This window comes from Myotis nattereri, assembly GCF_964212035.1.
Source record: "Myotis nattereri genome assembly, chromosome: 1".
In the NCBI taxonomy this organism is placed as follows: Eukaryota; Metazoa; Chordata; class Mammalia; order Chiroptera; family Vespertilionidae; genus Myotis; species Myotis nattereri.
Genome location: NC_138075.1, coordinates 18,177,285 through 18,196,244, shown reverse-complemented (window position 1 = coordinate 18,196,244; position 18,960 = coordinate 18,177,285). Strand labels below are relative to the sequence as shown.

The following is an 18,960-nucleotide window of genomic DNA, read 5'->3' as shown; positions in this document are numbered from 1 at the left end:
ACCAGTGGGGTCTCTCGGCCTGGCCTGCAGGATCGGGCCAAAACCAGCTCTCTGACATCCGCCGAGGGGTCCCGGATTGTGAGAGGGCGCAGGCCAGGCCGAGGGACCCTACTGATGCACGATTGGGGCCAGGGAGAGACATGGGAAGTTGGCCAGCTGGTGAGGGACTGCGGGAGGGCTCCAGGGCATATCCGGCCCATCTAGCTCAGTCCTGCTCAGCCGGACCCCAGCAGCAAGCTAACCTACTGGTTGGAGCATCTGCCCCCTGGTGGTCAGTGTACGTCATAGCAAGGGATTGAGCTGCCTTAGCATATCATTAGCATATTGTGCTTTGATTGGTTGAATGGACGATCGGACACTTAGCATATTAGGCTTTTATTTTATTTTTTTTAATATATTTTATTGATTTTTCACAGAGAGGAAGAGAGAGGGATAGAGAGAGAGAAAAAACGATGAGAGAGAAACATCTATCAGCTGCCTCCTGCACACCTCCCACCGGGGATGTGCCCGCAACCAAGGTACATGCTCTTGGCCGGAATCGAACCTGGGACCTTTCAATCCACAGGCCGACGCTCTATCCACTGAGCCAAACCGGTCAGGGCTAGGCTTTTATTATATAGGATTGTTGTATCAATCCCTTTAATATTAAGAAGTGGCCTTCCTTATCTCTTGTTATGGCTTTCACTTTGAGGTCTATTTTGTCAAATATAAGTATTGCTACCCCAGCTTTTTTTTCATTTCCATTTGCCTAAAAGATATTTTTCCATCCCCTCACTTTCATTCTGTGTTGAGTCCCTTGTTCTACAGTTCTCTTGTAGACAGCATATATATGGGTCATGTTTTTTTATCCATTCAGTCAATGTCTTTAGATTGGAACATTTAGTCCGTTTACGTTTAAAGTTATTATAGGTACTTGTTTGTAGCCATTTTTATTTTTTGTGCCTGTGTTCCATCTTCCCTTTTTATTTCTTCTTTTTACACCAGTCCCTTTAGCATTTCTTGCATTGCTGGGTTGGTAGTGATAAAATCCCTTAGCCTCTTTTTGTCTATGAAGCTCATTTCCCCTTCAATTTTGAATGATAGCCTCTAGATTCACTCCCTTGCTTTGCATCACTTTGTAAATTTCCTTCCATTTCTTTCTGACCTGATGTGTTTCTGTTGAGAAATCATTTGATAATCTAATGGGAGATCCCTTGTACGTAACTTTCTGTTTCTATCTTGCAGCCTGTAAGATTCTCTCTTTGTCCTGAACGTTTGCCATCGTAATTACAACCTTTCTTGGTGTGGGTTTTTTCGGGTTCATCTTGTTTGCTACTTTCTGTGCTTGTGTGACTTTTTTCTCCCCCACATCAGGGAAGTTTTCTGACATTATTTCTTCATATAGGTTTTCTAACCCTTGTTCCTCTTCCTGTCGTTCTGGCACCCCTATTATTTGTATGTTGATTCGTTTCATGTTGTCCCAACGCTCCCTTAGGCTCTCCTCCTATCTTAATTTTTTTCTCCAATTACAGTTCAGTTTGGGTGTGTTTTGCTTCCCTGCTTCTAACTAGCTAATTCGGTCCCCCACTTCTCCTAGTCTACTGTTGAAACTTTCCATGGTGTTTTTTATTGCAGCTATACCACTCTTTATTTCTTCTTGATTCTTACATTAAGTTGATTTTTTTCATCCATCCAGTTGATGAACTTTATGACCCTTAGTCTGAATTCTTCTTATGACATATTGCATGCCTCTGTTTCACTTGGCTGATTTTCTGGCAATTCTTCCTTTTCTTTCCGTTGGAGGTTTCTTTGTCTCTCCATTTTTTCTCTCACCAAAGAATCTAGGTGTCCAGTCATGCGGCAGCAGCTCCTCAGGCAGTCACAGCAGCGGCTGCTCCTCAATTGGCAGCGGCTCCTCTGGTGAGTGCTGCTCGCGCAGCTGCTGCTCCTTGGATGGGTGTGAGCAGTTTGCACAGATACTGCTCCTCTGACATGGGGCAGGACAATTCTTTATCGTACAAGGTAGAAAATAGGAAGTGTACAGAAAATGCAACATTCCTGCCTCTAATCTACTAAGTGCCAAAGCTGTCCACTAGTCACTATGACAAGCAAACATGACCCCACACATTTTCAACTGCTTTGGGAAAGGGGTGTTGGAGCAGTGTATTGATAATCGATATTTACTAAGTACCAAATACTTTTATAAGTAATGTAAAAAATACAAAAGTGGTACCACATAAACATTTAGCATTAAGATTGTAATATCAAATAATGTAAATTAATAATCTAATTAGTTGAACATTCAATTTCACTTTTTATGTAATTTTATTTATCGAAACATTCTACTTTTAAATATTAGTAGTTTGAAAATAATGTAATACTGTTTGGGCAACTGTAATTATACTAAAAGTACTGAAGACCACCAACAATGCTGAATTATTATTTATTTACTAGAGACCCAATGCACAAAATTTGTGCAAGTATAGGCCTTCCTTCCTCTGGCTGCTGGTGCCAGCTTCCCTCTAGTACCCGAGACCCAGGCTTCCCCGCAGCCCTGGCTTCATCCAGAAGGTCGTCTGGTCTAATTAGCACATCATGCTTTTATTATTACAGATTTTGCTTAGTCAATAGGAAAAAACCCTTTTCCTCCTCATTTTTACTGTACTCTTTTCCGCAACACAGTTACTATTGTTTTTGAGCAGCCCTACTTCAGCAATCTTTGCCAGTTCTCTGAAATCAGACATGGAGAAAATTCATTTTCTGTTCCCAAATGATTCAGATATGCATCTGTATACTATAGTAAGTAGACTAATACCAAAGTCTTACTTTGTAAATACTTTTATGTACAGACTCATTTTTCACAAAAAAAAATCCCATAAGATAGGCATTATTCTAATCTTTTTACAGAAAAAAACTCAAGAAACACTAAGTTATGTAACTTATCCAACATCATCAACTAATAGCACACAAAACTAGGATACAATCCAGGCAGTCTGACTCTACTGTTCAACAGTCAGGGATGGACCCTGAGAGTGAAGAATGAAGACCCTTTAAATATTGTGTCCTAGGCATCTCACTGGCCTCCCCATAAACCCAACTCTGGTCCAAGTCTATGATCTCTAAACTGTACTGCTGCTATCAGAACAGGTCTAGTCACAACTCTGGTATCTTTCTTTTTACTGGTAAGTATTATATATGTCATCTGGTGACAAAGGCCTACATTCAAGTCTCTATCACTTGCTAAATGACCTTGTAAAAACATATTCCCTCTCAAAGTCTATTTTGTGACCTATTAAAATGTGATCAGATCTACTGCTTCCTGGCTGTATTTTGGGCTAGAAATTCTGAAGGATTCTCCTAATTCACAAAACATCTAGCTCTTGGATAAAACATAAGAAATTATGTTTGAGCCCTGACAAGTTTGGCTCAGTGGATAGAGCGTCAGCCTGCAGACTCAAGGGTCCCGGGTTCGATTCCGGTCAAGGGCATGTACCTTGGCTGCGGGCACATCCCCAGTGGGGGGCGTGCAGGAGGCAGCTGATTGATGTTTCTCTCTCATCAATGTTTCTAGCTCTCTATTCCTCTCCCTTCCTCTCTGTAAAAAATCAGTAAAATATATTTTTTAAAAAATAAAAAAGAAATGATGTTTGAGAACAGAGCTTTCCCTGAAGACAAATGAAGTGGAATAATTATTCAACTTATGATCCAAGTATTTATATATAAACTACAGTATATTTAGAATAGTGGTTCTCAATCAGGGGTGGTTTTGCCCCCCTCCCCCCCACTCCCCCCGCTCCTCCTACCCAGAGTCACTGGGCAATGTCTGGAGACATTTTTGGTTGTTGGAACTGAGGGGTACTACTGGCATCTAGTGGGCAGAGGCCAGTTATGCTGCTAACATCCTACGGTTAATAGGATAGCCCTCTCTAACAAAGAATTAATAGGTCCAAAATGTCAGTAGTGCCAAGGCTGAAAAACCTAATCCAGAGGAAGATAAACTGAGTTTCAGATTTGTCTCCAAATTCAGCAAAGTCTTCTCTGTTTTACTAAGAAAGGCTGTATTTTCTATCTCCCATAGTGCTTGCTGTTTGGATATGGGTAGTTCTCAATCTAGAAATCGAGATGACTTTATCATTCACTTTAAAAAGAGAATTTCTAGACTATCATTCCCACCCATAGTCACTCACCATTCCAAAACACAGTTTACACTCATATATAGATTTACTGAAATTTAAGACTATGTTTTATGACTTTCCTATCTTTCATAGATAACACACTAAAGTAGGCTCACAGTGTTTTAAGAGATAACCTCAACAATGAGGTTGAAATTTTTTAAACATCTCCCCTTCTTACATTATCTAGATAAATTTCAAATTACATGCACTCTCATTATTCATTTTAATTCATAATCTAATTAATCGCTGATCCTTTAAAGCCATACGGAAGCTTTTAATGAAAATTTGTGAAATGGGCAAAAAGGAGGAAGGGTCTAGGGCTAATGACAAAGTCCCTTATAAACCACAAAATACAAAATTTTAGTTTTTATTAGCAAGAATGTTTAAAACTACGGGATTCAGAACAGTAGCCAATAACCACACATGGCAACTTAAATGAAAATTAATTATAATTAAATAAAAATTCATTTCATTTCCACTAGCCACATTTCAGGTACTTAAATAGTCACATGTGGCTAATAGCTGCCATAATGCACCTCACAAATATAGAACATTTCCATATCCACAGAAAGTTCTATTAGACACCGCAGCTGTCAAACTGTTAAAACTAGGACACATTCTAGAAATTCTAATGAGATGCTGAAGACATTAGTGCAGAGAATTAAAATAACAAACTCATTTTAATCTAAGTTTTATTTTTAACCCACTTACAACCCAGAATAGAAAAGTATGCTCCATTAAAAAAAAAAATTAAACTACTTTATTCAGTTAGGTACTGGAGTCACAGTTGTTATTAACCAGTTAAATTAAATATTTACTGAATGCCAATCACCTATGCCAGGTATTGTGGTAGAAGCTGGGGATTCGAAGTTGAAGATGTTACAATCTGTGATATTAAAAACCAACCATTAGCCCGGCTAGCATGGCTCAGTGGCTGAGTGTTGACCTATGAACCAGTTCACAGTTCAGTTCCTGGTCAGGGCACATGCCCCTGTTGTGGGCTCGAGCACTAGTGGGGGAGCATGCAGGAGGCAGCCAATCAATGATTCTCTCATTGATGTTTCTATCTCTCTCTCCCTATCCCTTCTTCTCTGAAATCAATTTAAAAAAAATAAAAACACTAACCATTAAACAAAAAATCAATGCATAACCTATAAAAACATATATAATTGTATTATTTATATATTCTATACAATATATTATACATACATGTGTATGTATATGTGTGTATGTGTGCATATGTATACATTCACACAAACATGCATATATATTTTTAAAATCCAAATGTGATAAAAATGCAGGTCGAGCTATTTGGTCTCAAAGATAGCTCATTCTCTTTGTAAAGAATGCCTGGATTATACTGGGACCAGTAGGTAAAATCAATTCTCCAGACTCTGAAAAGCAAGAAGAGATAACACACAATCTGCATTGACCACTAGAGGTTGGCTTAGGGTAAATTAAAGTCTTTGGGATTGATTTTCTACACCTAAAAGTGTCATATCTTCTACCTAAGGTCACAGGAAAAGGACAATTGAAAAAATTATAAGTGTAACATAAACTGTAAAATATTCACTCCATGTATGAAATTATTTTTCTTTCCTTTGTTTTTAAGCTTATTCTCTTCTTATTCATTTTCCCAAGATACTTTAAGCAGTTTGAGCAGTTTATACTGCTCTTCTTCCAACTCATGTCTCAAAGTTGGCATTCTTTCACTTATATTTTTAGATCCCTACTCTTCAGTTTTAGTAACCATTACATTTCTCTCAAGATAAATATCTCATCTCACTCAAACCTATTTTTCCTTCCCCACATGGGCAGGTTCTTATTGAAAACTCTACATGCCCAGAATAAATTGTCTAAATACTCTAAGATATATTTCATCGCCATAATAAAGGTGAGATTTACATATAAGTTTCTAAATTATAGCCTCTACACTTCCACTGAATAGATAAATAAGACCACAACAAATGTTCCTTACCATTCATTAACTTATTTGTACATAGCTCTAAATGAGCTCAATGCCCAATTTCCAAGCCAGCAGTTTTAAAATGTTTTGGGCTCAGGATCCATTACCTCTTTTAAAAATTACTGAGGAACTCAATAATGTTTTTAAAAATGTTTACTAGCCCTGGCCAGGTAATTCTTTTGGTTGGAGTATAACCTGTGTACACCAAAAAGATTGCAGGTTTGATTTCCCGTCAGAGAACATATGTAGGCTGCGGGTTCCATCTCACGTCAGGGCCTGTACAGAAGGTAATGATCAATTTTTCTCACATCAATGTTTCACTCTCCTCCCCCCTCCTCTCTCTCTATAAATCAATAAACATATCCTCAGGTGAGCATTTTAAAATATTATTTTTAATGTTTACTAACTCATTTAAAAGTAATGTAGCCATTACCCATTAACATAAATTACATATTTTTAATGAAAATAATTCTGTGCAAATAAAGTTTAGTGAGAAATAGCTTAAAGAAAAAATAGCTGGCCGAAACCGGTTTGGCTCAGTGGATAGAGCGTCTGCCTGCGGACTGAAAGGTCCCAGGTTCGATTCCGGTCAAAGGCATGTACCTGGGTTGCAGGCATATCCCCAGTGGGAGATGTGCAGGAGGCAGCTGATCGATGTTTCTCTCTCATCGATGTTTCTAACTCTCTATCTCTCTCCCTTCCTCTCTGTAAAAAATCAATAAAATATATTAAAAAAAAAAAAAGAAAAAATAGCTGGAGTCTCATATCTGCTTCTGCATTCACTTTGTCATTTTGGTTTGAGTAAATGAAGGAAATCTGCCTTCCCACAGTTGGGTATTTGGAAAAGGAAAAAGTATTTTAAGTGATGATTTATTTAAAATTAGCTGCAACATAGAATCTGAAACCATATACCAATGAACCTGACATACTCTTTGATTAAGATTCATTACTTTATCTTTCACTTTTTTGTTGTTTATTGTTAATCCTCATCCAAGGATATTTTTCCAGTGATTTTTTTTTCTTTTTTAGGGAGAGTGGAAGAGGGAAAGACAGTGAGAAATATCAACATGAGAGAATCACACCAATTGGTTGCCTCCTGCAAGAACCCTGACAAGGGCCCAGGCCAGGGAGGAGCCTGCAACCAAGGTATGTGCCCTTGACAGTAATTAAACCTAGGACCCTTTGGTCGACAGCCCAATGCTCTATCCACTGAGCCAAACCATCTAGGGCTATCTTTCATTTTGAACCAGTTCTGCAACATCATGCATTGGTCATTTGGAAAAATGAGTTCAGTGAATTAAGCAGATACTCCAAATATTAACACATTTCATTACAGAATATCAAATACTTGCATTTCTTAATATCGACACTGATCTCATCTTGACCTTAAGCAAACACTTTCTTAAAAAATATTTTTTTTTATTGATTTTTTTTAGAGATAGGAAGGGAGAGGGATAGAAAGAGAAACATTGATGAGAGAGATTGTCAATCAACTGCCTCCTGCACACCTCCTACTGGGGATGGAGCCAGCAACCAAGATACCTGTCCTTAACTGGAATCAAACCCGGGACCCTTCAGTCCACAGGCCAACGCTCTATCCACTGAGCCAAACTGGTTAAGGCCAAACACCTTTTTAATTTCAGTGCATCATATGGGGAGTATGCATAAATAACTTTTGCTGCATACAGGATTGTTATCTCAAGGAAAAGCACATGTGCATTTGAATTGAGAGTGAAACTGATCACTTTTCACAGAACACAACTTTTACTGAAAATGTGACAAACGATTATTTGGACTTGGGCATTTGGTCAACCTCACAGACTCCTGAAAGAGCCTGTGGGAAAACCAAAGGAGTCCACACACCATACTTTAAGAACCACTCTCCTGAGCAATGAGGCAAAATATTCCACAATTTCATGAGTCATTACACCACCAAGAAAACACAAATGCTAAATAAAAATATCTAAATATTTCTGCTTAAATTCAAGGAAATCCAAAAGACAGAAAACCAACTCCCAAAGTAAAATATGTACCATAAGCCCCATATTTGGCCAATATAAAGAATCAAACTCAAGAACATGAAATTCTTTTTCAAGCACTTATTCAATCTCCATAACAAACACATTTTAGAATACAGTACACTAAGGCCATAAAAAAACTTGTAGATATGCCAAATAATTAGACCGTAAGTGCAGATTACTAACTGTCCATTAATAATAGCTAATGCTATTGCTAGGCACTGTGCTAAACTTTATATGGTTATTACATTTAATCCTCAAAACAAAACTGTACAGTAAGTACTATCTCCCATCTCACACATAAGGACACTAAAATATAAGTAGATTGCCTAAGGTGACAGGAAGAATGATGGTAGAGTTGGGATTTAAAACAGCACCCTTCACTTATTCTCCTCTGAAAACAAAGTCAAATGTCCATCCTATGGAAAAATTATGGATTAGTCTCTGGTTAAAGAGAATATTTTTTAAAGAGGGAGAAGTACAAACTCACAGTTTTTAGTTCCATCAGAACTTGTTCATCGACTCCATCATCCAAAAAGATGTCTCTCACATCATTAATAACATCTTCGATCACGGATCTGTATAATTTAGGCTTTAAATTAAAAAAAAAAAATTTAAATAAAACTATCAACTTTTCACATATAAAAATGTGTAACACGTTCTCACAAATTCAAGGTAATACAACAGTAATTTTTTAAACTATCTACAACTTACTTTAGAAGATACAATGTTAAAAGACATGGCCATCCTAGAAAACGTCATTTACCTTAAATGGAATTATTTGATGAATGCATATTTTAATAAAAGTTTTAAGAGTATTTACTGCAATTCATATACAGAAAAGGTCCTTACACATACAAGGTCATACAATTACCAATGTTGTGGTCAAAACAACTATTGTGATCCAAAGTTTTATGGGTTGCAATGTCTGGTCCCTATTATTCCTTACTTGGATGATCCCTATTATATCTCATAAACTTGTCACTAAGTCTTAGACGTTAGAGAAACTTATGTACTATAGTTATTTCCTGGATATAATCGGAACCTAATGACTACTCAAATTTTAAAATCACCTTTTTTTTTTAACCTAGTCTGTACTTTTAAGATTATCCCATTAAACTGTTTGTACACCAGTGATAATAGGCCTCTTTATTTGTGTTCTGTATCTTGCTTAAGGGAAAAGTTACTGGCTATTCAATAAAACCAATGGTTTGTTCTCATAAGCAAACCTGAAACAGAAATGTTTCATTAGCATCACTATGAACAAAGGGAATCCTCTAAGAATGTGCCCCTGCCTAGCAAAAATACAAATGAGTTCCCCCATACAACTTGCCTCAACCATTAAGAACTACTTTTTCCTTTTCATTACAACCAGAAAAACAATTCATTTTTCTGGGTTCTTGTCTTTGCTATTCCACTCACTAACTTGTTTTATTTTGCTAAATCTGCCTCTGTGAATTTTAGATTATTCATGTATAAACTGTGCATCTGTACAGTGCCTCCTTAATTTAACATTCTGATTCTATATATATAAGGAAAGCATACCTGCCTACAGGTAGCACCTTAATTATAATAATTTAACTGCTAAATTACAAAAATACATTTATAAAGTAGTTACTCAAGAGATTACCCATAAGTAGGCTACCCACAACTTAACATAATGGATTCATTAGTACTATAGTTCAAGGAAGGGGAATGTATAGTCTTCATAAAGCATATGCATTAAGAATAATTCAGCAGAATTGCCCTCAAAATACTTACATTTGTAAAAGTATGTGGGTACATAGGCACTATTTGAAATAAGTAATTTCCAAATTATTATTCAAAATGCTAAATTTTACTTGAGCCAAAGTTTCTGCATTTTTATGAAATCCAAAGTAATTTAGGATGTTTGTCCTGTTTTTCAATACACAGATATTCCAAGCTTCAAGGGCCATAGAGCATTATCTAATGATTAATTAGAAGGTTCCTTTCAAAAGTTAGTCCATTAGTGTAATATTAGAAAATAAACTGGATTAATTTCTGTATTGCATATATCAATATCCAATGCAATAAAATACCATCTACTTAGAATTTTAATTTTTTAAAAATCCAGTTTGCACAAAGCCGCCTCACTCTCATTCCTCACAATTTCCTCATACACAAATGTATTGTGGACATAAGATCCTACCTTTAAGCACTTAATTCTATTTCTTTGAAAAGCTTCATGTCTTCTATATTACAGAAAAACATAATGCAATACTACGAGTTCTATTTCTAACATATTTCCTGAATACCTGGTGAACAAAATACTACAAAGGCAAGTCCTCTGCAGCTAAGAGATAACGTAAGGCAGCAATTTTAAAAATTCCCGACAAGATGCATATATATATATTCTAATAAAAAAAAAAACGATTGGACATCTGAGCTAAAATTCTCAAACAATAAAATATAAAGAAGGGACAGCAATCTTATTTTCTCCTAACAAAGACGGCAAACCCCAGGTGCTGCATTTAAAACAAAAACTGCTCTCGCAGCTCCGCCGGGCGCGAAATGACAGTGGCAGGAGAGGAGCTAGAAATGAGCCGAGCTCCGCACGCGCCTGCCACTCGCCCAGGGAGCGCGCACCTCCCAGCCCCGCGCTCAGCCGCGCTCACTATTTAAAGCCGGATCTGGTGTTTAAATGGAGAGGCGGTGACGTAGGCCTGAAAAGCACCTTCCCATCCTGGCAGAGTCTATATTAGAGAGCGGCAATGGCTCTATATAAACAGGGCAGCCAAAGGGAGGAGGACCACAAGGCTCGGGGACCGAAAAGCAGGGGAAGCGGCCGCAGCCATGATGGATCGGCCCGAGCCGCCAACGGTACGGGGTCGGGCGGCCGCGGGCTGGCCTGCGGCGTTCGGGACCGGGCGAAAAGGTGTTTTTTTATTGTCACAATAAAAATCAGAGTGGGGTGGACTCGTGATCACACTGCGTTAGTGACTGAAAAGGTTATTGATGTGACTGCTTTTTGCAAACCTACGTGATCGCCAAGTAACCAAAAAGGGACAAACGGGGAGACGGAGGCAAATTTCCAGGCGAAATAAACGGGGGGCACTTGGACCACTGTAGGCTGGGGTTTTTTGTTTTTGTTTTTGTTTGCTTTTTGGTGCTTTTGCTAGTCGGAGATACCGTGGGGGTTTTGCTTCCCCTTCGCCATTTTACCGATTCGGAAGGAACCGAGATAAGTGCTTTTCAACCTTCGTCCTTTTTAAAAAAAAAAAAAAAACACAACAAAAACATAAAATGGCCCCAGTGAAGGCTCCCTAAGCACCACCGCCAGAAACACCCCAAGTAACGCCCCACGTAGCCAGGAGCCTCCACTGCTTTAAAGTGGGTCGCGGCGGGCTGGGGAACTCGCCCAACTCCCCGGGCGCGGCTCTGGTTTGGGGGCTGCGCGGGGAGCCCTTCCCGCGCCAGCGCGGCCGGCCGACTTCGGGGGCGAAGCGGCGGCTGCCCTCGCGCCCCCCCTCCCGGCGGCCGGGGTCTGGGGTCCGGGGCCGCGCGTCCGCCCCTGCCCAACGGCCTCCGGCCGGGACCGCCCCGCGGCGGCCCCTGGCCCCGCCGGCGTCCCCCGCCCTCCCGCCGCCGCGCGCCCTCGGCGCCCCCCCGCGCCCGCCGCCCGGCGCCCCGGCCCGCTTTGCCCGAGGCGGGAGGCGGGAAGCGCCGGCGGCGGCCGCGCGGGCGGCCGGGGAGAGTCGAGGCCGGCAGTCGCCGCCGTCCCCACCCCCGCCCGGTTCGGCCGTTGCTGCCGCCTGAACGAAACCCCCGCCGGCCACCGAACCACGTCCTTACCACGGTGTTTGTATTTGCCGAGTTCGCCATTTCCACACACAACACAAACAAGAGGGGGGCAACCCCGAGAAAACCAGCTAAAAAACAAAACCAAAGGGGGAAAAAAAAAAAAAAGAAACCAAAACACCGGAGGGTGACCCAAGCAAGCCACCACAAGACGGGGGGGCTGAGGGGGGAAAATGGTAAAACAAAATCGGATCCTGAAGTAGAGGGGAGCGGGGAGAGGAGGAGGGAGGGGGCAGTCCTCCCGAAGCTCAAAACCTCGAGAATCGCCCTTTAAAAAAAAAAAAAAAAAAAAAAAAAAGCCAAGACCCTCGAGGGGTCCGGGGGGCGTTGCCCGCCCCGCGCCCAGGAGGGAAACCACCACCGGTCGCCGCTCCCCACGCCGCCGCTGCCGCCACCGGCTGCAGCTCCAGCCGTCCGGTCCGCCCGCGTCTTCCCTTTATATAGTGAGCCAACGAGCTGCGCGAGCCGCCGCCGCCGCCGCTGCCGCCGAGAGACAGGGCGGAGGGGAGGGAGGGGCGGAAAGGGCGGGGGCTGCAGGGGGCGGGGCCGAGCGCGAGACACCGCGAGAGCCGCGTCGTCACGCGCGTGGAGGGCGCTGGGAGGGCGGAGTCGGGGACTGGAGGAGGGAAGCCAGCCCGTCGCATCGCAAGGCTCGTGGTCACGTGGTGGGCGCCCAGGCGGAAGTCTCCGGCAGCTCTTTTTGCTGTGAGGAGCTTGCAGACAAACCACTCCTGGAAAAAGCGTGAATACTGGTGACACTCGAGCTCAGCGCCGCTGGGACCACCTCCTGTGGGGCGTTTCTGCTCCTCCCCGCCGCGGAGGAACGGGTTGATGTGGAAGGGGCGGTGGCTGCTGACCGGGTGGGAATGGCTGCGCGGGGCGGGTCACGTGGCCCCGCTTCCGGGCGCGGGCGCGGGCGCGCTGGGACTGCGGGCAGAGTTTTAAATGCGGAGTCATCTCCGAGGCTGTGAGCTGGCTCGGACTCCGCGCTACGGCGTTGGCGCGTCTCGCACAGCGTGGGCCTTGCGCTTGCAACATTGTGTACGTGTTCCTACTAAATACGATGGGAGCTGAGGTGGGCCCGCCGCGCACTCGTCCCAGAATTGAACGTTCTGAAATCGGCGGAGTTGTGTGTCGCCACCGGGACAGCTTAAAAAGTCTCTGGGTTTAAGTTTCCCCAAGGAAGCAAACCAAGCACCCACTACGAGATTATGACAGAAGGGTAATTCTCTGTATTTTTTTTTTAAATACGTTGCCGAAATTCTGTGACTGCACATGGCCTGCATGTACTAATGTCTGAAATACTTGCCCCAACGCACCAACTCACGTGGCCTGTCGCTGCGAGAGAGCTGGCCGAAAGTGTCCAAATTAAGAGTGCTGACCTACTGTGCCTAAGCTAAGTCCCACCTTTCTGTCCACATTTTACACAGATCAGAGAATGCTCTGTGGAGAAGGCACAATTCACAGTACCTAATTTTCTTGCCCTTAGGGATTTCGAGAGACATGGAATGTAGTCTGGACGAGTGAGGGAGTTGATCCTCAGGGCAAAGCAAAAGAAAATGTCAAAGTTTTATGCCGCTGAAACCAGATTTGAAGGATACCAGACATCCTACTAGACTAGAGAGAGAAACAGATGCAACCTGCCCGGACATGAAGGAAGAGATTAGAGAAAGCAGAGGCCAGTAATGCTCGGAAAATGGGAAGCTGTGGATAGGTCTGTGCATAGGTATAAAGAATATCTGTTAACCTTGGGATTCCTTTTAAGGCCATATGATCCTCCATTCAACTCTTAACATTCAGTTGCTTCTCAGTTCCCTGCATGGCCGCCTGCTTGGGGGCACTGGGAGCACTTGTTAAAAATGCACAGGAGCCTTTCCTCCTAAGGACCTCCTCAGATCAGCATGCCTCTGGCTAGGGATCTCCTTCAGCCCTCTCCAAAGAGAAGAGGAAGTAAGAAGCAGACCTGGTGCAGAGCCCCAATTCCCACTTCATGGATATGAAATGTCCAGGATGTTATAAAATTACCACAGCCTTTGGCCGTGTACAAACAGTAGTTTTATGTGTTTGTTGCTCCACTGGCCTGTCAGCCAACAGGAGAAAAAGCAAGGCTTGCAGCGCTAAAAGCACCTCGAATCAAGATGAGTGGGGAACCATCCCCACAAGTACATTTTGGATTTTTAAAAATGCACAGCAAATCATAGTGTTCTTGATATGTAAAATTATGAGTGTCAACATTTGTAATTCGGTTAATATCAGCTGCCTATATCCTGGAAAGTTATACCATCCCTAGTCAATTTCACTGCAGTATTTTTATTTTTTTAATATATTTTATTGATTTTTTTATAGAGAGGAAGGGAGAGAGAGAGAGAGAGTTAGAAACATTGATGAGAGAGAAACATTGATCAGCCGCCTCCTGCACATCTCCTACTGGGGATGTGCCCGCAACCCAGGTACATGCCCTTGACCGGAATCGAATCTGGGACCCTTCAGTCTGCAGGCTGACGCTCTATCCACTGAGCCAAACCGGTTTCGGCACACTGCAGTATTTTTAAAAGGGCTTCTTATTACTTCCTTATATATAGGATATCCCCAAAAATGTATATACACACCTTGAATAATTATAAAGACAGTATTTATTAAAATACATTTCATTTTTAAAATTGAGCTATCAGTTGTTAAAGTGGTATGTATATGTTTTTTTGGGACACCCTGTACATACTACCATTTGCACATGGAATCCCTCACCTTCCACTTTTTTCCCCCTACTGATTCCAATGTAATTAGCCAGTTATTAATAAAGGAACAAAGAGGGAAGGCCAGACATAGGAATGTCATCTGGCCAGTTTCACCAGGAACTTTGTACTCCCCAGGGAGCCACCAGCCTATTCCCTGTTAATCTCTGGGGGAAGGGATCCAACAAAGGAAAATAGACTCATGCCCAGTAAAGTTGAGGTAACATAGGGAAGGTATTTGCTTGTCAAATCACACCTAGGGACAGAGATAGTTGGCCAGAATGGGCATGGCCACTGCAAGCCTGCCAAAATTTGGGAATACATAATCCTCTAAAGAAAGGAATTCTCTTTCTTGTTGCGCTTATTCACTTGGCTGGTGACTTTCGGGATTCCTGGCTCCTTAAGTTCTGTATGGCCAGTGGCCATGTGGACCCCACATGCAATGGACTAATGGACTATAGCAGGAAACAAAAGCTAAGCTAGCCTGATGCAGGATTGGACCCGGCTCCAACATGGAAAGGAACTCTGGACACTGGCTCTGATTTTGGCTCTCCTGGAACCCCAGCTACACTTCTATGACTGACGCAAGGGAAATGGGACTTTTGGAAACCCAGGGATGTAATTCCACAGAAATAAAGCTTTCTACCATATCTTATCCTCCCGTGTGAGTCTCAGAAAATTCCTTTTCTCAGGATATTGCAAGAAGCCCATTACCACTAGCAACTGAAGGAGACAAAGCCCTCTTCCCTCCGTTAACTGTACCACTTGGTATTCTTAACTAAATTACCAAGTGTTTCACCATCAGTTAAGAGTAAGACTGCTACAGAAAGGATAAGGGAAGAACTATGCGATTTACTCTCCACAAAATTACTCCTGTAGGGATTGATGACACGGGTATGCTCTGATGGGTCTGACCTAATAAATAATGGAATATAGTTATTGGATTAAAAAGGCAGAAAACCCAGTGCTGGCCTCCTGAAGACCTTCAGACTCCCTCGAGGCCCTGTCTGAGTTGGCCTCTCCATACACTGTAAATTGCAACATTGCTTAAGTGCTTGATTCATATTTGCCCAGATCTCTTCCCCGGTATGCCTGGCATCTAAGAAACCATCATGGATTCTATTCCCATTCATTGTTTTTCAGTCCTCATTTAATGATAATATGTTTTCAACCAAAATATGTGTGCCAGTCAGTTTAGTTTCAGAAAAAGACATTTTCTGATCTTGCGCCAAAATAGTGGATCTGAGTAATTTGGAGGCTACAGCCCTTTGAGAAAACTGAGAATTTGTGAACAGAAAACGCCCATGTAAGACTGGATTGAGAATCATATTTAAATAGTTTTTATTTGAACTTTTTCTTCTTTCTTCCCAAAAGCTTAACTAACCCTTCTAATTTTAGCAAGTCCTTGAACCATATGAAACATTTATACTGGGTTTTCAGTTTGTGAATTCATGCTTTGTAACAGTCATAAACAGATAAATGCATAACAGTGCTCTTTCTTTGTGATGAATTCTCTTTTCTTCAAAATGTTTTCATTTGGGAGATTAAAAAGTTACTTCTTTCTCTTAATATTCTGCCTAAACACTGGGTAACTGCCAAACAAAAGAAGGGAGGAAATCAATGCTTACATTTTAATATACTATAAACAAAATAAACACCAACCCTTATGTATCCAAACATTTAAATGTTTATTGTCCAAATGACTATTTAGGCAACAATGTTAAGAAAGAAGAAAATCTACCTACATATATGAAGGCATTTCTCTATGTGAAGGATTAAGATCTACTCTTGAGGCAGCTATGAAAATATTTTAGGATTTTTAAGAAATATGAGTTTGTGCCGAAACCGGTTTGGCTCAGTGGATAGAGCGTCAGCTTGCGGACTGAAAGGTCCCAGGTTCGATTCCGGTCAAGGGCATGTACCTGAGTTGTGGGCACATCCCCAGTAGAAGATGTGCAGGAGGCAGCAGATCGATGTTTCTCTCTCATCGATGTTTCTAACTCTCTATCTCTCTCCCTTCCTCTCTGTAAAAAAATCAATAAAATATATTTTTTTAAAAAAGAAAAGAAATATGAGTTTGTATTAATTTCAGAGAGGGAGAGAGAAACATCAACGATGAATTAGAATCATTGATTGGCTGCCTTCTGCACACCCCACACTGGGGATCAAGGCCACAACCTGGGCATGTGCCTTGAACTGTGACCTCCTGGTTCATAGGTCAACACTAAACCACTGAGCAATACTGGCCAAGCAAGATGAGACACTTTTGAATATCAATAGGAGGGTACTCGGAGCAAGTTGAACCCAAATCAAATATTACTTTATAATGAAGCTAAAAAACAAAACATGAACATTCAAATTGGTCACTATTAGAGGACATTAAGGAAATAACTCATTATTTTGAAGATTGGTAAATAAAGAAAAATAATCAAGCACATATGCAGCCTTTCCTACATGAACTGAACCACCAAGTACCAAATAGTAGGTGTAGTGAGTTGAATAATGGCCCCCAAAATATATGTCCATGTGCTAACCCCCTGAACCTGTGAATATTACCTTATGTGGGTCTTTGGTAGTGTAATGAAGTTAAGGATTTTGTGATGAGCTCATACTGGAATATAAACTGGTAGACCCTAAATCCAATGACAAGTTGTCCTTATAAGGGACACACAGAGGTGAGCAAACAAGAGGAACAGAAAATGTACCCAGAGTGGTAGAAATTGGAGCGATGCCTCCACAAGGAATGCCAGCAGCCTCCAAAAGTTCAAAAAAGAAAACAGATTCTCCCATGTGAACCCCTTAATTTTGGACCTCTGGCCATCAGAACTGTGAGATAAATTTCTGTTGTTTTTAAGACTTGATGTTTGTGGTTATTTATTGCAACACTCTCAGGAAATTAATACAGTAAGTGAGAGGAAGTTTCTCTTGGAAAAAGTATGGCAGTAAATTAGTGAATAAGGTGTGCAGGAGGCAGCTGATCAATGATTCTCTCTCATTGATGTTTCTATCTCTCCCTCTCCCTCACTGAAATCAATAAAAACATATTTTTTTAAAATAAGTGAATAGCCCTAACTGGTTTGGCTCAGTGGATAGAGCATCGGCCTGCGGACTGAAGGATCCCAGGTTTGATTCCAGTCAAAGGCATGTACCTTGGTTGCAGGCACATTCCCAGTATGTGGTGTACAGGAGGCAGCTGATCGATGTTTCTCTCTGATTGATGTTTCTAACTTTCTATCCCTCTCCCTCTCTGTAAAAAATCAATAAGATATATTAAAAATAAAATAAAATAATAAATTTAAGTGAATAGCCGTAGCCAGTTTGGCTCAGTGGAGAGAGCGTCGGCCTGCAGACTGAAGGGTCCCAGGTTCGATTCCGGTCAAGGGCATGTGCCTTGGTTGCGGGCACATCCCCAGTGGGGTTTGTGCAGGAGGCAGCTGATTGATGTTTCTAGCTCTCTATCCCTATCCCTTCCTCTCCGTAAAAAATCAATAAAATATATTTTTAAAAAATAAATAAAGTAAATAAAAATAAGTGAATAAGGAATGAAAGAATATCAACATTTTGCAACCTCTGATGAATTAAGAGATGAAGGCTTTAAGCACTGATATCTGCCAACATCATAGAAAAGGAAACAGATATTATGAGCTTCCTGATGAAGACCATGCTATTACCTATAAGCTAGTCTTACCCCTACACCACCACCCAAAAATATAAACCCTGAATGTGATCAAACTTCTAGGTCCAACTAACTTACAAAAAATACAGAGGATGCAGGAACATGGTAAGCTACATATCAAGAATGCAATCAACAAAATCCAGACCCTGGGAAGTGGTAGGACAAATGATCCAATTTCTTCAACAAATAAATGTAGGGAGAGAGAATCTACAGATCAAAAGACACTTAAGAGACCTATCAATCTATGTGGGAAACTAATTCAAACAAACTTCAAAACAAAGATGACAATTATGAGATAATTAAATTGCAATACTTATTGGCTATTTGATGAAATTAAAGTTACTGAATTAAATTAAATATTCTATTAAAAAATTAAGAATAAACCCAACGAAGTCTTATTTTACAATCAGTAATGGTTCTTTATCCACACAGCTTGTCTTCTAGTCAAAGAGAGTATTCGAGAGAAGGCCTGGTAGTGTTATAAATGTAATTAATATTAAACACTGTTTAATTACATGGGTTTCCTCTTTCTCAGATTCTTGGCTTTCAACTACATATGCCTTATCTTGATTTACAAATTGAACAGCTGTGATTT

At 41.2% G+C, this 18,960-nt stretch overlaps 1 protein-coding gene across 1 annotated transcript in view; it reads right to left on the bottom strand.

Annotated features, from left to right (window-relative positions):
- Positions 1–12,338, bottom strand: part of GTF2A1 (general transcription factor IIA subunit 1) — a 47,550-nt gene extending 35,212 nt beyond the window's left edge. The window contains exons 1-2 of the mRNA XM_081104703.1: positions 11,952–12,338; positions 8,629–8,730 (exon numbers count right to left, since the gene is read on the bottom strand). Coding sequence (XP_080960829.1) covers positions 8,629–8,730; positions 11,952–11,981 — 132 coding nt within the window. The 5' untranslated portion in view covers positions 11,982–12,338. The remainder of the gene's footprint in view (positions 1–8,628; positions 8,731–11,951) is intronic.
- Between the last annotated feature and the right edge of the window lie 6,622 nt (positions 12,339–18,960).